Consider the following 16,969-nt stretch of genomic DNA (forward strand, 5'->3'; position numbering starts at 1 on the left):
TCCCACCACCCCAACTGCAGAAGCAGTGGCCTCCCCGGCCTGGGACCCCCTTCAGTGTCCCCGAAAGGGAAGATGACGGCCCACCACAATGGGCCAAGCACTTGACCAGCACCAAAGACCCATGGGACTTTCCTCCTCCGAGGGTGATTCGACTGAATCGGCACAAGTTCAGGTGCCAAAAGCCCTATGAGGACAAAACATTCAAAGTCCCCGACTCTGGTACTGCAGATAGACTGAGGCATCTTAAAGCTCTGACAAAGATTTCATCCAGTAAGAAGACCTTGAACCCCTTAGAGGAGCTGAAAGAGATCAGGGAAGGAAAACTTCCACTTCCTCTGGAGGTTCCTGAGTGCAGGGAACCCAGACCATCTGCCTTACGGCCTGACACCAGAAAAAGAGCAGCCTCAACTTTTGTGCCCATACCTGAGAAGGTGCAAAGATGCCTGGATATGTCTACTGTCCTTGAACAACCTATGGACTTTGACCAGTCGGGCACCATACCACCTGCAACATCTTCAAGACACAGTGCAACGTTCAACGCAGATGACACAGTGCCTGGGCCATCTTCTGCTGACTCGTCCACTGACCAACATGGACAGGTAATTTCCCCACATAGTCAAGGGTCCCTGCTACCTTTCCCACCTACCAAAGGAGCTCTGGGATCTTCCACTTCTCCCCAAGATGCTCAGGGACTATCCCTATCCACCCAAGCTCCAGGGGCTATGGGTCATTCCACATCTGCCCAGAGGCCTCTCACTTTTCCTGAAAGGAAAATCAAACATGTCTCTTCTTCCAGAAGGGGTTTCAGAAATCCATCCTTTACTCAACGGATCACTGATCCCCCAAAGTGTTCTAGACAAGCCCCTTCTGACCAAGGGGGCCTCCCAAAGGCCCCACCAGAGAAAGAGGGTTCTAAACCTTCTTCTTCAAAAGGGGACCTCAGTGATTCCTCATTTCCCCAAAATGGTTTGAGTCCTACCACCTCTCCTCAGGGGATTTTAACACCTTTGAGAACTGCCAAAGGTGGAAGGAGTGCTACTCCCTCTCATGAAGACAGCCAAAGATGTTATCCCTCTCCCCCAAAGGGCCCTAAGCAATCCACTTCTGTTGAAGTGAGCTTGAGTCCTGCCTCCTCTGACAAAGACAATTTCATAACTTCCTCATTAAACCAAGAGGGCTTTAAATGTCCTACACCATTAGGAAATGGGCTCAGATCTTCCCTGAGAGCCCAAAGAGAGCTAAGCCCAACCACTATACCCCAAGTGAGCCTCACACCACTCATTCCTGCACAAGCACAAACAAAAGTATCTACACCTATACCAGGGCCTCAAGGACCTTTGCCATCTCTAGAAGGTACACAAGAGAGTTCTATCTATCCACAAGAGGTGCTGGCAACTCCTGAGTCTGCCCAAGGGATTCTTGGTCCTTCTGAACATACACAAAGGTCTCTAGGGCCTTTGCCATCTTCCCTAGGGGTTCTGAGTTCTTCCATATCTGTTGAGGGGACCCCAGGGTTATCCACATCTAGAGAAAAGAGTAAAAGACCTATTCTCTCTCACAAAGAAAGATTCAAATCTAATCCTGCTATGAAAAGGGACCCTGGACCTTCTCTCTGCAGAAAAAGGAGATTGAGAGATCCTCCCTCTAAACAAGGGAACTTCACAGTGTCCTTCACAGACCAAGAGGGCTTCAACCATCCCCTCCCAGCCAAAATGATCCTCCCGACTTGTTATTGGGCCCCAAATAGGCACACATATTCCAAAACACTCAGTGTGAGCCAAGCAAGTTCCAATGCTGCCCAGGATGCTGAGACAATACAGCCTTCACTACATCCTCAAGAGTCTCTACAACTTTCCACATATGTAGGAGAGGCTCTTGGAATTTCTACATATACACCAGGGACACCAGAACATTCCCCACCTGTCCAGGACTCTCTGGGTTCTGCCCTTTCTGATAAAGCAACTATAGGAGAGGGTACATCTACAAAAAGGTTTTCAGCCACATCCCCATTCTTGGAAATGGCTCTGGGATGTGACACATCTACAAAAGATGTTCACGGAGTTCGGGGTCCAACCCTAGGTGATCGAGGGGCTAGGGGACATGACACGTGTACAGAAGAATCTGTAGCCACATTCACATCTAGAAAAGGGGATTCCTTGGATTCCTCCTGCACACAAGCACCCACAGGACCTCCAACCACATCCCAGGAGTCTGAGGGAACTTCCCCACAAGCTACCACAACTACACAAGAGGCTACAGATCCTTTCCTGTCTGCCAAAAGGAGAGTTAGTCCTTCTACATGCTCAAAAGTGTCTCCAGAACATCCAGCAAATACTTCAAGGGCTCAGAATTCTAACTTATCTCCCCAAGGGGCCTTGGAACCTGTCCAGCTCACTCTGGAACCTGACAACTCTATGCAAAAGGCTTCATTGCCTTCTCCTTCTGAACCAAGTGTTCCTAGAACATCCACATATACACAAGCTCTAGTAAATTCCTTACCTGCCCTTGAGGCTCTTAGACCTCCCACAACTACCCAGGATGCTCTAGCAGAGACCACACCTACAGAGGAAGTTCTCGTAACTTCCCCTCATTCTGAAGCCATAGACAAGAAACACATATGTGCACTAGACACATTAGCACCTTCTTCATCTGATAAAGAGGGCCCAGGAGCTACCACATCTAAACAATGTGCTTTACCATCTTCCCCATATACACGAGAGGGGTTCATAAGGATCCCCTCTCTGGAGGGAAATATTAGATATTCTCCCTCTGCCCAAGTGGACCCTGGGCATCCCCTTTATACCAAAAAGAGGTTGAGAGATGACCCTTCTGGCCAAGGGGACTTCAGACCTTCCATGTCTGAGGAAGACAGTTTCAACAGTCTCCCTTCTGCAAAAAGGGGGCGTGAATCTTCTCCTGCTTCCAAGGAAACATCGGAAACAAGTACTACTCAGGTAAGTCTCACACCTTCATTATCTATTCAAAAGACCCTGGAATGTTCCACATCTGACCAAAAGACTTTGGGACCTGACCAATCTATCCAAATGTCTCTTGGGCATTCTAGATCTTCCCAAGAGGACCGAGAGTCTTCTCTGCTTGTCCCAAAGGGTCTAAGACATTCACCATCTGCCTCACGGGGTCAGAGACATTCTTTATCTTTGTCAAAGGCTCCAGAAAATTCTGTCCATGCAAAAGGGTCTTTGCTACTTTCAAAATCTGTCCTAGGAGCTGTGAAATCTTCCCTGTCTTCCCAACGTTCTAAGGGAAAGTCCACATTTATCCAAAGATCTCTTGGACATGTGCCATTATCACAAGAGTATCTGACATCTACTGTGTCTTCCAAAGTATCTAAAGATCCTTCTGCCTCCTGCCTTCTTGCTGCAGAACACTTACCATACCCCCCAGGGTCACCAGTACCATCAACATCTAAGCAGGGCTATCTCAGAACTTCACCATATGACCAAGTGTCTCTAGAAAAATCATTTCCCCCAGGAGGTCTGAGTTCTTTCCATTCTTCCAAGGTAACAATGGACCATGTGCCATCTGCTCAAGGGACTCAGGGAAGTTGTACATCTTCCCTGAGTTATTCTCGACATTTAAAGCCCCTCCGAGGAGATCTGGGACTTTCCTCATTAGAACAAGGAGCTTTGGGACATGTTCCCACAGCTCAGGGGGCTCTGGAAACTTCTTCATGGCCACACAGGGTTAAAGGACCTTTGGTGTGTTTGCAAAGTACTTTGGACCTTCCCAAGCCTTCCCAGGGAGCTGTTGGTACTTCACCATCCACCCAAGGGGTGCAAGGAACTTTGTTATCTTTCCCAAGCAAAGTAGGAACTTCCAAATCTGCACAAAGATTTTTAAGAGTTTTTCCATCTGCACAAGCAGCTTTGAAAACTTCTCCTTTGGCCTCTGTGGCTCTTGGACCTTTACCAGTGACTCCAGAGCCTCTGGTCCTTCCAGCTTCATCTCGCAAGACTCCTTCACATTTGCCACATGTTCATCAACATGTGGAGTTGTCTCAGTATGACTCAGGGGCCCTAAATTCGATACCATCTGCACAATGGCATCAGGGAAGTCCCTCATCCTCAAAAGAGAGTATAGCATCTGTGCATTCTGCCCAAGGGCCTGTGAAACATTCTGTATCTGCAGAAGAGTCTGTAGAATTTTCCAAGTCCACACAAGGGACTCCAGGACATTCTCTGTCTGGCCGAGGTGATATGGCACCTTTCCTGTCTTCCCAGGGGACATTGTCCTCTGTGAAAGTGGAGACATATTCCCATGTCCAAGGATCTCCAGAACATTTGAAAAATGTCTCAGGATTTTCTGGACCTATGGTAGCTGACCATGATCCTGTTTCAATTTCCTTACCTGCCCAAAGAACTGTCCCACATTTGCCATCTTCTCAAGGGGATGTGGGACATTCCCTGTCTGCCAAAAGAGCTCCAGAAAGGTCCACATTGGAACATGGAACTGTACAACATTTGAAACCAGCTCACAAGACTCTGATAAGACCATCATCTTTCCATTGGGGTACAGGGCATTGTCAACATGCCCAGCATGCTATAGAACATTTACCACCTAGTACAGGAGCTCCTAAACATTCTTCAACTCATCAGGGGACTCATGGATGTTTGACATCTGCCCAAGAAACTCCTGATATTTTGCCATCCAACTCTGACCCTGTGGCACATTCTCCTTCAGCCACTGGTGGTCTGGAATCCTCTCCACCTGCTCCAAGGGCTCATGGACAGATGGTATCTGACAAAGGGCCTGAAACACTTTCCTTATCTGAACAGGGGTCTCTGGGTCACTTGATATCTACCCAAGAGTCTCAAGTACATTCAGCACTTTCAGTAGGGAGTCTGACACCTTGCCAATCTCACAAGAAAGGACCCAGAAATTTGACGACTTCACAAACATTTTTAGAGTATGCTCCATGTACTTCAGAGAATCTAGGAGCTTTGTCATCTGCTCTGGGGCATATGGCACTTTCCTCATTAGCAAAAAAGTCACTAGGCCATTCAAGATATGCCAAAGCAGATGTGGAATCTTCTTCCTCTGCCACAGGTTCCTTAAGACCTATGGCATTTGCTCAAAAGTCTTTGGAAAATTCCTTATCTGGACAAGGGATTATAGAAATGTTGCCATCTTCCCAGGGGGGAGTGGAACCTTTCCTTTCCACCCAAGGGGCTGTGAAGCTGTCCACATCCACAAAAGAGAGAGTAGAAAATATATCATTTCCTGAAACGCCAGTGAAAACTCCTACTTCTTTACAGGAGACTTCAAGGCCATCTCTATTGATCCAAGACCCTCCCCAACATTCACTCTCTGTTACAGAAGATTTGCAATCTTCCTCATCTGGTCAGGGACCTCAAGGCACTTTGTTATCTGTGAGAGAAAGTGTAGAAGACACACCATCTGCACCAGATGCACAAGAAATTTCTCCATCAACTTCACAGGCCCTAGAACCTTTGGTAACTACCTCAGGGCCTCTGCAAATTTACACACCTGACAAACAGACTCCATGTCCTTTGCCATCTTCATTAGGGGAAGAATATTCCACTTCTTCCAGAGGGGTTCTGGGAGGAGCACTTCCTGTTCAAAATATTCTTGCCCATCTGTCAACTAGAGGAGAGGCTGTAGAGTCTACTCATTCTGCTCTAGGAAATACAGATATTTTTCCATTTGCTCTAGGGTCTTCAAAACTTTCCTCATTACAAAATACAACTCGAGATCTTTCCCTCTGTCCTCAAGGGGTAGTGGGATCTTTTCTTTCTGAACAAAAGTCTTTAGGGCCATCTCCATCTGTTCGAGGTTCTCTAGGACCATTGGCAACTACACTAGAGACTGGGGCGTCTTCCCTATATGGAGATGATACTGTACATCTGTCTGCATCTACACCAGGGTCTGAAGAACATTTGCAATCGACCCTTGGGTCTTCACCACCTACACATTATAACCAGATGAAGGTAGAATGTTTTCCATATGTCCATGGAAATCTTGAACCTTCTCTCTCTGATCAATGGGTACTGGGAATGAACAAGTCTGCAGAAAGGATTCTAGAAAATTTACCATCTTATCAAGGGGCTATGAAACATCCAAGTTGTTCCCAGGAGGATAATAAATCTCTATCTGGCCAAGGTCATCTACCACATTCACCATGTGTCACAGAGGCTTTGGGGACTGCTCCATCTGATCAGGGAGCTGAGGATTCTTTGTTATGCCCCTCAGGAAGTACAGAACATCCACCATCTATACCAGTTGCTCAGGTGCAGAAAACTGGTTTATCTACTACATGGCCTCAAGACATGTTATTAACTACAAAACAGCATCGCAAATTTTCCACAGCAGCCTGTGATGCTCTGTGTCCATTGCCATCCACCCTAGATGTTGTTGAGCTTTCTACATCATCTCCAGAGTGTCAGGGACCATCCCCATCTCCCAAGGGAGAGCTAGGATATTTTTCAACTATAGGACAGGCTGTAGAATATTCTCCAACAGCCTCACAAAGTACCAGAATACTGTCCTCAACCCAAGAGTATGGAGGGCATTTGTCATCTTACACAGGTACTCAGGAATCTTCTCAATCTGACCCAGGGGGTCTAGCACCTTTGCTTTCTTCCCAAGGTCCTCCAAAACCTTCCATATTGACTCAAAGGATGCTGGCTCCTTCAGCATCTGCCCAAGAGTCTCTAGAACCTTCTGAATCTTCCCAGCATGTTCTGGGAACTCAACAGTCCTCCCAGAGGATTCATGAATATTTTCTACCTGAGATAGAGCATGTGGATACTTTTACATCAGTTTCAGGGACTACTGTAAGTTCACCACCTGCTTCAAAGTCTCTACAGCATTCTTCATTACTACCAGTTACTTCAGCAACTTCTCCAAATGGCCAAGAGCTAGGGAGATCTAGCATGTCTTCACAAAGGATTCTAGAAATGTCACAATCAGCACAAGGGGCTTTATCACCTTTTGCCTCTGCCCAAGGTGATGGGAGAAAATCTCAATTAGAAAAAGATATTTTGAAACAGTCTATATCAGCACAGGGGATTTTAGGATCATTACCAAAAACCACAGGGGTTCTAGGATCTACTCCATATGCCCACAGGAAGACAGGTATATTGTCATCCACCCAAGAGGCTACAAAAGACTCTCTGTCTCCTCAAGGAGGTCTTGGACTGCCCATACCTGCAAAAGGAACTCTAGGAAATTTTCCATGTGAGGAAGGACCTAGAAAACATTCTGATTCATTCCAGGAGGCTTCTAGACATTCTCTGTTTATGCAAAGTCCTCTGGAACATTCACCTTCTTCTGTGGAGGTTCTGAGACCTTCTTGTAGCCAGGTAATTGAAAAGCCTTTGTTATCTTCCCCAGGGGCTGTGAAAGCTTCAACATCTTCACCAAATGCTCAGAAAACTCTCCAAACTACTTTAGGGACTCTACCAACACTGCTTTCTAACCAAGGGCCTGAGGAACAGTCTGCATCTGCCCAGGGTACACTGGGTTCTTTCTCCTTCAGCTCAGGGCCTCCAGAACACAAAGCATCTTCCCCATTGGTGTTGGGACCATCAGCATCTTTCCAAAGAAAGCAAGGTCACTTGTCGTTCAAAGATGAATCTCAGCATACAATATCATCTGTCCAAAGGACTACAGGGCCTTTGTCATCTCCCTCAAGGACTACAGGGTATTTACAACATGAACAAATATCGCAGGGATCTTTATCAATCTCAAGGGATCTAGCACACTTGCTATCTAATCAACTTTGCATATCTGCCCAGGGAACTCAGGGCCCTTCACCATGTACCCAACAGTCTCTACCACATTCAGCATCTTCACCAGAGGTTCTGAGACCATCAAAGTCTTCCCAATGCACACACAGAAATTTCTCTTCTGTCTCACATTCTTTGGGAATGTCTCCATGTGTCCCAGTGACTACAGGCACATTGCCACATACCCCAGTGATTCCTAGGCTTAGCCCAGTAATACAAGCAAGTCTAGCCCCTTCCCCATATTTGAAAAAAGATGGTGCATCATGTCTATATGCAAAAGAAACTCTAGAACTGAACACAGCAACAGAAGGCTCTCTAGAACCTTCACCATCTACTCAAGTGTCTGGGAAAGCTTCCCTTTATACAAAAGCCACTTTGGGACAGTCTACATCTGTGCAGGGTATTGAAGGCCATTCTGCCTGTACTGCAGGGACTCTAGAATCTAATAAAAGAAGTGATCAGAAGGAACTAGGAGCTTGTCCACCTACCCAAGTGTCTCTAGTAACTTCCTTCTCTTCACAAGGAACTCTGGGAACTTCTTCATCTGCCCAAGAGCCTCTGGGCCCTTCTCTGTCTGCCCAGGGGTCTCTAAAATTGTCCTCACCCACACAAGAAATGGAAGGAATTTTGTCATCTGCTCAAAGTACTTTAAAACATCAAACTTCCTCCCAGGAGGCTCCAATGTTCTTTCCATCTATACAGCCTGCTTTAAAAGGGGCATTTCCCTCCTCAGGGTCTACAGGATGTGCCCTGTCTACCCAGAAAACCCATGGATCGTTATGGTCTTCACCAGAGTATGTAGAACATTCACCATCTGCAACAGGTGCTCAGGAACAACCTCTTGCTGCTCCAAGGACTCTAGGACCATTGATGTCTTCTAAAGGGTCTAAGGAACTCCCCACAGTGGCAGATGGGACATTGCCTGTGCATAGTTCTTTGTCATCCGTTCAATGGACCCCAGACCCTTCAGTAAATTCAGGGGTTGGGGAATCATACCAATACTCCCAGAGTACGTTGGGCCCTTTGCCTCATGTAGTAGATGGTGTGGATTCTTCTCAATCTGATCCGGGGACTGTGGGACCATTGCCAGTGCCCCTAGTGCCTGGAAGACATTCTACTTCTACCCAAGGAGCTGCAGGATCTTTTTCATCTAACCAAGGGTATGTAGCTCCTTTTAAATCTGCCCTAGAACCTCTGAAACTTTCCATATCAGCCCAGGCAGTGCTGCATACATCACTATCTACTGAAGGGTCTCTACAGTCTTCAGCACCTTCTGCAGAAGTTCCAGAACCAAACACAAACTCCCCATCTACTGGAGCAACGTCAGGAACTTCTCCATCTACTGTAGGGCATATGGGTCACTTTGCTTCACCACAAGTGACTCCATCATCTTCTCATTCTGATGAAGGGGTTGTCAGACTTTGCCAATCAGCACAAGGGACTCTGACAATGCTCAAATCTACACAAGGTACTCTAGGGATCTCCTCATCTCCCCAACACACAGGGGGGCATTACTTGTCTGCTGAAGGCACACTGGGACTATCCACATCTGCACAACAAACTGCAGGAATTATGCCATCAACTGATGGAACTCTGGGATTTCCCCAAAATAGCCAGGTGATACCAGGATCTTTGCCATCTGATCAAAGGTCTCTGGGAATCTCCTTATCTGTAGAAGGGAGTCTAAAAAATTCCAGGCTGCTGAACGGCTTGTGCATGATTCTCCAATTCCCAAAGTACCTCCAGGACTATCTGTGTCTCCACAAGTGACTCCAGCGACACTGCTGTCTGATCGAGGATCTAGGAAACATCCTACTTCTTCTCAAATCCCTAAAAGAACTTCTCAGTCTGCCCTAAATTCTCTACAACATCCAGCATCTGTCCCAGGATTTCTGAATCCTTCCCAATCTGAACAGAGCACTCCAGCACCTTTGTTATCTCCTCCAGGTACTGGAATACATGGACCATCTGCCTCAGTTTCTCAGAAAATGTTCCCAGGTTCTGCAACCTCAGGGTATCCTGAACCTTTGCCATATGTTGGTGGGCCTCTGAAACTTTCCCTGTCTGCACAGGGAACTCTGTGTCCTTTTTCATCTTCCGTAGGAGATCTTGATCCTTTGGATTCTTTGCCTGGCAATCTGGAATCATCTCAACCTGCCCAAAGGAATCTTGGTCATTTGTCATATGTGAGAGAGCCTGTGAGAAATTCTCCATCTGTCCCAGTTCATAGAGCGACTTCACCATTGAACAAAGTCCCTAGAGGACATTCACCACATGTCCCAGGTGATCCAGCACCTGTTCTATCTCCTCGTTCCCTTCCACAACTTACTGTATCTGCCAAATGTTCTCTGAGGCCTTTGGCATCTTCCAAAGAAACTCTAGAGTCTTTGTCATCTTCTGCAAGCATCCTAGGAACACTCCAATCTATGCAGTGTCAGGAGAAACTGTCCCATGTAGGAGAGAAAATGGAGATTTCTCCACCTCTGGTAGGAACTTCAGTATGTCTAGCTTGTGCTCCCGATCATATGGGACCATCCTATTTGGAACAAGGTAGTCAAACAATTTCTCATTGTTCTCAAGGAGCTGTGGGTTCCTGCCTATCTACACAAGGGTATATAAGACAGCCCACAGCTACACAAAGGACTCCAGGCTATCGTTTATCTTCCCAAGGGATTTCAAACTCTTCTTCACTTAAACAAGGTACAGGCTCACAGTCCACTTCAGCACAGAGCCCACTAGCACATTCTCCATCCATCCCAGTGTCTCAGAGAGATACCCACCATGCCCAAAAGATGACAGGAGCAATGAAATTTGTCCAAGGGTCTCCAAAAATTTCTCTAAATGCACGAGGTTCTGTCAAACCTTTGACATCTCCCTGTGAGACTCCAAGATATTCATCTTCACCGGGTGCATGTAAAATGTCTGCAGCTACCCCAGGGCATGTGGTATCTGATGAAGGGATTCTGGGACTTTCCATATCTGCCCAGGCAAGAGTGAGTCCTTTCCTTACTTCCCAAAGGCATTTGGAAACTTCCCTGTCTGTAGAAGGGACTTCTGATCTCTCCACACCTACACAAGGCACTCTAGGACACTCTGTTTCTTCCCATGGACCTCCTGAGTCTTTGCAGACTGCACAAAGTGTTAAACAAACAAATCCATCTGTTGCAGACTCTTCAGGATCTCTTCCTTCTTCAATGGGGCACAAAGTAATTTCTTTATCTGGAGAAGGGACTCTAGGAACTGCTTCATCTTCCCTAGGGCCTTTGGCAATGTCCTTATCTGTTCCAATGAGTTCTTTTTTATCTTTCCCAGAAGCTGGAGGACCATGCCTGTCTTCACAGGGTACTCTGAAAGTTTCTACAAGTACACATGACAATCTAGCGACATCCAATTCTTCAAAAGGGCATTTGGGAGATTCACCATCTACTCCAGTGACTCTAGGATCTTCTCCATCTGCCCAAGTGGATTTAGGGGTTTCTCTACCTGTCTCACGTTCTCTGAGAACACCTGTGTCTTACCAGGGTGTTCTAGGAACATTGACATGTACACAAGGGGCTATGAAACTTTCATCAGATAGGCAAGGGAAAACAGAACCTTTGCCATATGCCCAAGATAATCTGGGACTTGGGTTTCCTTCCCTGGGAACTCAGGGACCTTCCCAATTTTCCCAGAGGGAAGTAAAAGTATTGCCATCTGACCAAGGGAATTTCAAAACTGCTCTGTCTACCACAGGGCCCATAAAAAATATTTTATCTGCCTCAGAATCACCAAGACTTTTCACTTCTGTGCTGCAAGATGCTAAAAGCCCTTCCCTACACTACAAAAATAATTTTGGACTGTCCACGTCTTCAGAGAAGTGTCTAGAATATACACCAACTACCCAAACTTCTGTGGAACATTCTCCATCTAGCCAAGTGTCACTGACATCTACCCCATCTGAACCAGGTACTCATTCCCTACCAGAACAAGTGTGGCAGAATGTGTCTGCACCCACAAAAGTGACTCTGGGACAGTCCCCACCTCAGGGAATGTGTGGAGGAAAATTATCATCTTCCCAAGGAGCTGTGGGCTTTTCTACATCAGGACAAAAGTCTCTAGGACATTTGTCATTTGCCCAAGGGTCACAAGAATCTTCCACATCTTCCCACAAAGTGGTAGGCTCTTCCTATTATCAAGAGGCTGTAGCACAGTTCCCATCTGTTCAAGGAGGTGGACTTTCTTCCTCTGCCCAGGGGATGCTGGGAACTTTACCATCATCTCAAGTTACTCTTGAAACATCATCTTCTCTCCAGAGAACTATAGAAGTTTCGATAGATGCACATGGTACTCTACAACTTCAGTCTTATTCCCCAGGGTATCTGCGACCTTCCCAATGTACTTCAAAGGCATCAGAAAAGTTGCCATCTCCCCAAATGACTTTTAAATTTTCAGAATCTTCTTCTTCAGGGACTCAAGGAACTTTGCCATTTGTCCCAGGTACTCTGGGACATTCAATATCTGCCCAAACTGCTGTTTGCACTTGTGATTCTGACCAAAATTTTCAGGGATCATCAACATCTCTCCAGGATACTCTTGAAATTTCTTCATCTTCTAAAGGTTCACTGAGATCTACTCCATCTGTGCCAGGAACCTTGAAACCTTTATTATCATCCCAATTGTGTTCAAAATTGTCTACATCTGCCCAAGGGTCTCAAAGACCTTCAATACCTAAGCAAGGGTGTTTACGAGATTCACTATCTACACAAGTGAATCTGGGAACTTCCATATCAGCACAAGAATATTTAGGGCATTCAAAACCTGATCAAGGGTTTCAGGCAACTTCCACATCTTCCCAAGAGAATCCTAGGACTTCTTTAGCCCAAAAGGCTTTAGCACAGTCATCATCTGCTCCGGAAAATTGTGGACCTTCTCAATCTTCAGCAGGTCCTCTAGGAACATCACTCTCTACCCAAGGTGGTAGAGAAACATCATCATCTGTCCAAGCATCTCCAGAAACTTCCACATCTTTCCAAAAGCATCTTGGCCCTTCTTTAGCCCAAGAGGTTTTAGCACAGTCAGCATATGATCCTGGAGATGGTGGATTTTCTCAGTTTTCAAAAAGTACTCTAGGAACTTCACCATCTCCCCAGGGTGTTACAGAAACACCCTCATCTGCCCACGAGTCTATAGAATCTGCAACATCTGCTCAAAGTGTTCTAGGAATTCAGTATCCTTGGAAGGGAAATCTGGGTCCTTCCAAATTTACACAAGTGACACCAGGACCTTTGCCATCTTCCCAAGAGGTTTGTGGGACTTTAAAATCTATCTCAAGGTATCTAGACATTTTGGTGTCTCTCCTACAGAGACTAAAACTTTCAACATTTGCCCAAGGGGTGGTGGGCCATTTCATATCTGACCAAGTGATAGTGGGAACACCTACATTTTCTCAGGAATCTCTGGAACATTCTCCATCTGACCAAGTGTCTGTGAAATCTGACCCATTTCAAATGGGGCCTGTAAGACCTTCACTAAAAGACCAAGGTTTACAGGAAATGTCTTCAGGTGAAAAAGTGACTCTACAAGATTCACCACACCAGCACATCTATTTAAGAAATACATTGTCTAACCAAGGGACTTTGGGGTTATCTATCTCATCACAAGAACCTCTTGGAAATTCACCATCTGCTCAAGGATCTCACAATACTTCCTTGTCATTCCAAAAGGCTCCAATCACTTATTTGCACCTAGGTCCTTTAGAAAAGTCATCATCTGATCCAAGAGATCTTGGACTTACTGAATCTACCCAGGAGACACTAGGAACATCACCATCTACCCAGAGTACTCTTGAAATACCATCTTCTAACCTTGGTATTATAGAAACTTCATCATCTGTTCATAATTCTTTAGGACATCTGCCTCCTTCAGGGCAGACTATGAAACCTTCTCTCCTTATGACAGAGACTTCAGAAACATTGCCATCTACCAAAGAGGTATGTAATTTACCACAATCTTCTCTGAGAATTTTGGAAACTTTGCCATCTACCCCAGGGTCTCTGGGTCTTTCACTATCTGCCCAAAGTTCTATGGGACTTAATCTGTCTGAAAAAGAAATTTTAGGGTCATCAATATCTCCTGAGGAAACTCTGGAACCTTCTTCATCTTACAAAGCATCTCTTAGACCTACACCTTCTGCAACTGGAACTGTGGTATCCTCCCCATCAGAACCAGGTTGTCAGAAAATATCTTCAAGTGTACGAGGAGAGTCTCAATCTCAGCAAGTCTGTGTAGGAAACTCATTGCATTCACAAGAAGTTCTGGGGCTGTCTATATTATCACAAGAACCTCTTGAACATTCACCATATGCTCAATGGTCTCCAGATGCTTTCTTGTCATCTCAAGGGGATCCAGGCCATTGTTTGGACAAGGGGCCATTAAGACAGTTGTCATCTGATCCAGATGATCTTGGACATGGTGAATCTGCACAGGGTACACTAGGAATATCACCTTGTACAGAAAGTCCTCTAGAAACACCATCTTCTACCCATGGGATTATAGAAACATCACCAACTTCCCAAGATGATCTAGGATTTCCACATCCTTCAGAGCAGCCTCTACAACCTTGTTCACTTACTCCAGAGATAGCACAACCCTTGCCAATTAACAAAGAGATTTTTAAATCTTCAGAGTCTGTGTCAGGGACTCTAGAAACTTTTGCATCTGTGCCAGGGGCTCTGGAAATTTTGGAATCTGACCAAGGTGCTCTAGGCCCTTTGGTAAGTGACCAAGAGAATCTGGGACAATCAACATCTCTCCATGATACTCTGGAACACTTCAAAACAGCCCAACAGCCTCTAGAACCTGTGAGATCTAGCCAAGAAAATGTTGGACCTTCCTTTTCAGCAGAGTTTGCAGGTGACTTTATGCCTCTTCCTTCACATGAAGTCTATAAAAGGCATTCCCCTTACCCCAAAAGAAGGCCCAGACTTTCCAGTTCTACTAAAAGTGTATTGATATGTGCCCCATTTACTGAAGAGGATATCAGATATTCCATTTCAGAACTTGATGCCTTAAGAGGTATCTGTTCTGCCAAACAAAGACTTGCATCTTCCAGGTATGTCAAAAAGAACTCAAGTCCTACCTCTGCTCTTCAAAGGAGTGTTCCTCTCCCAACATTATCAGACTTGAGCTGCAGATATAGTTCCCCTCCTACAGACGATCTCAGATATTCACCTTTTCCATGGGGTGTGTCTAGACATTCTAAATCAATGAAAACAAAATCAAGACATGATTCTATAGAAGCAGGCCTCAAGTCTGTCCCATCAGAAGAAGACGGCTTGAAATTTCACCATTCTTCTAAAGAGGGACACCACAGATCCTCACAATCTCATGAGAAGGGACTCAGAAGTTCTCCATCTCCCACAGGGGTCACTAGATGTTCCAAATCTACCAAAAGCAAATTGGAGCAGGCCCCCTCTAACAAAGCAGATGTTCATATTTCCCATTCAGAGCATGAGGGCTGCAAACATTCATCTTCACCAAAAAGAGGACACAGACATTCATCTACCAAAAGGGACCAGAAACCAAAGGATACTACTGAAGAGAAGATAGAACCTTCTATCTCTAAGGAACACCATAGATCCTCACGATCTCATGAGAAGGGACTCAGAAGTTCTCCATCTCCTCAAGGTATCTCTAGACATTCCAAATCTACCAAAGCAAAATTGCATCAGTCCCCCTCTAACCAAGGAGATGTTCACACTTCCAATTTACATCACAAGGGCTGCAAAAATTCCTCTTCATCAAAAAAAGAGCACAGACATTCATCTGCCAAAAGGGATCACAAACCAAGAGATAACCCCGAAGAAGGCAAAGAATCTCCAATCTGCACAAAAGGGGACATGGGAACTACTCTCTCTCATAGAGAGAACTTCAGACATTCCACCACTCCCTATGGGACTTCAAGCCATATTGATTCTACTTCCACCAGGACAAGACTCAGACATGCCACCCAAATTTACTCAAAAAGCCACCCAAATTTCCCCTGAATCCCAAGAAAGCTTCAGTTTATTTCCAGATAGAGACAGTTCCAATGGGAGTGTCAAACCTTCCTCATCATCCCAAAGCAATGATGTCAGACACCCTGTTTCTGCCAAAGATGGCTTCAGACATGATATTTCTGTGCAAAAGAAACAGAAACCTTCTACTAGTGCCAGAGAAGGACGCAGGCGTTTGCTTCCTTTCCAACAGAGCCTCATATATGCACCAGTTCCAAAAGGGAGTACCACTTCATTCCCTGTTATCCAAGGAAACTTCAGACATACCCTAGTTCAAATAGAAGACCTGAGATCTTCCCTCTCTTACCAAGGGAGAGACGCAGGCTTCCAATATGAATATGGGGCCCCCATATGTGACCCTTCTATCCTAGGAGGCCACAGATATTCACATTCAGTCAAATTCAATCTCAAAAGGATTGCACGGCAAAACAGGTGCTGGAGTTCTACCCTGTCTCATCAAGGAAGTATCACAACTTCTCAGTGTGACCAAAAGTCCATCAAACTTTCCTATAACTATCCTGTTCAAGACAAACTTAGAATGCTTAATTTAAAAAATGAGAGCATCATACAAAGCGCATCCAACACACTGAATCTCAGATGTGCTACTTGTGAACAAAGGGAATTCAGAAATGTGCCCACTAATCATGACTGGGCCAGAACTTCAATTTCTACCCTAAGAAGCCCCCGACATGCCCATTCTGACAATGGAGGCTTCAGACCTTACAAGCCTTGAAGTTCTAAAGATACTCATATCAACAGGAGACTCTTGGCCAGACTCTCTCTTAAAATGGCATCTTTAGCTTTTCTTGTCTGCAATCTGGCCCCACATTTTCCCACTCTGAGTCCCCCATGAACAATGGCAGTTTAGAACTTTTCCTTCTCATCAAACATCTGTGAAATCTTTGACTTCCATTCCTGGCTATCTCAGGTGCACATTGATGCATTACATAGAACTGTCTGACTATAAGCAAGGCAGGTGTTTCCCTTCTGATTAAGAAGAGGTCAAAGTTACTACCTGGAGCACGCTATACAATTTGCTACTGGTAAGCCACTGTTGAAATAGGGAGGCCATTTCTCAAAATGTTGGTTATCAATCTACAAAAAAGAACAGCATAATCACTCTTGGGCATATAACCAAAGGATGCACAACCATATCACATTGCACTA

General features: G+C 45.4%; 1 protein-coding gene across 1 annotated transcript; it reads left to right on the forward strand.

Annotated features, from left to right (window-relative positions):
- Nucleotides 1-55: 55 nt before the first annotated feature.
- Nucleotides 56-15,793, forward strand: LOC121138002 (mucin-12-like; the record flags this gene model as incomplete). The annotated part of the gene is made up of 3 exons (XM_040740851.1): nt 56-7,494; nt 8,503-9,237; nt 11,082-15,793. Coding segments are annotated over 3 exons (12,886 nt in total), but the record flags the coding sequence as incomplete, so codon positions are not given.
- Between the last annotated feature and the right edge of the window lie 1,176 nt (nt 15,794-16,969).

The sequence above is a fragment of the Mesocricetus auratus genome, unplaced genomic scaffold (genome assembly GCF_017639785.1).
Source record: "Mesocricetus auratus isolate SY011 unplaced genomic scaffold, BCM_Maur_2.0 contig_2937_pilon_obj, whole genome shotgun sequence".
Classification (NCBI taxonomy): domain Eukaryota; kingdom Metazoa; phylum Chordata; class Mammalia; order Rodentia; family Cricetidae; genus Mesocricetus; species Mesocricetus auratus.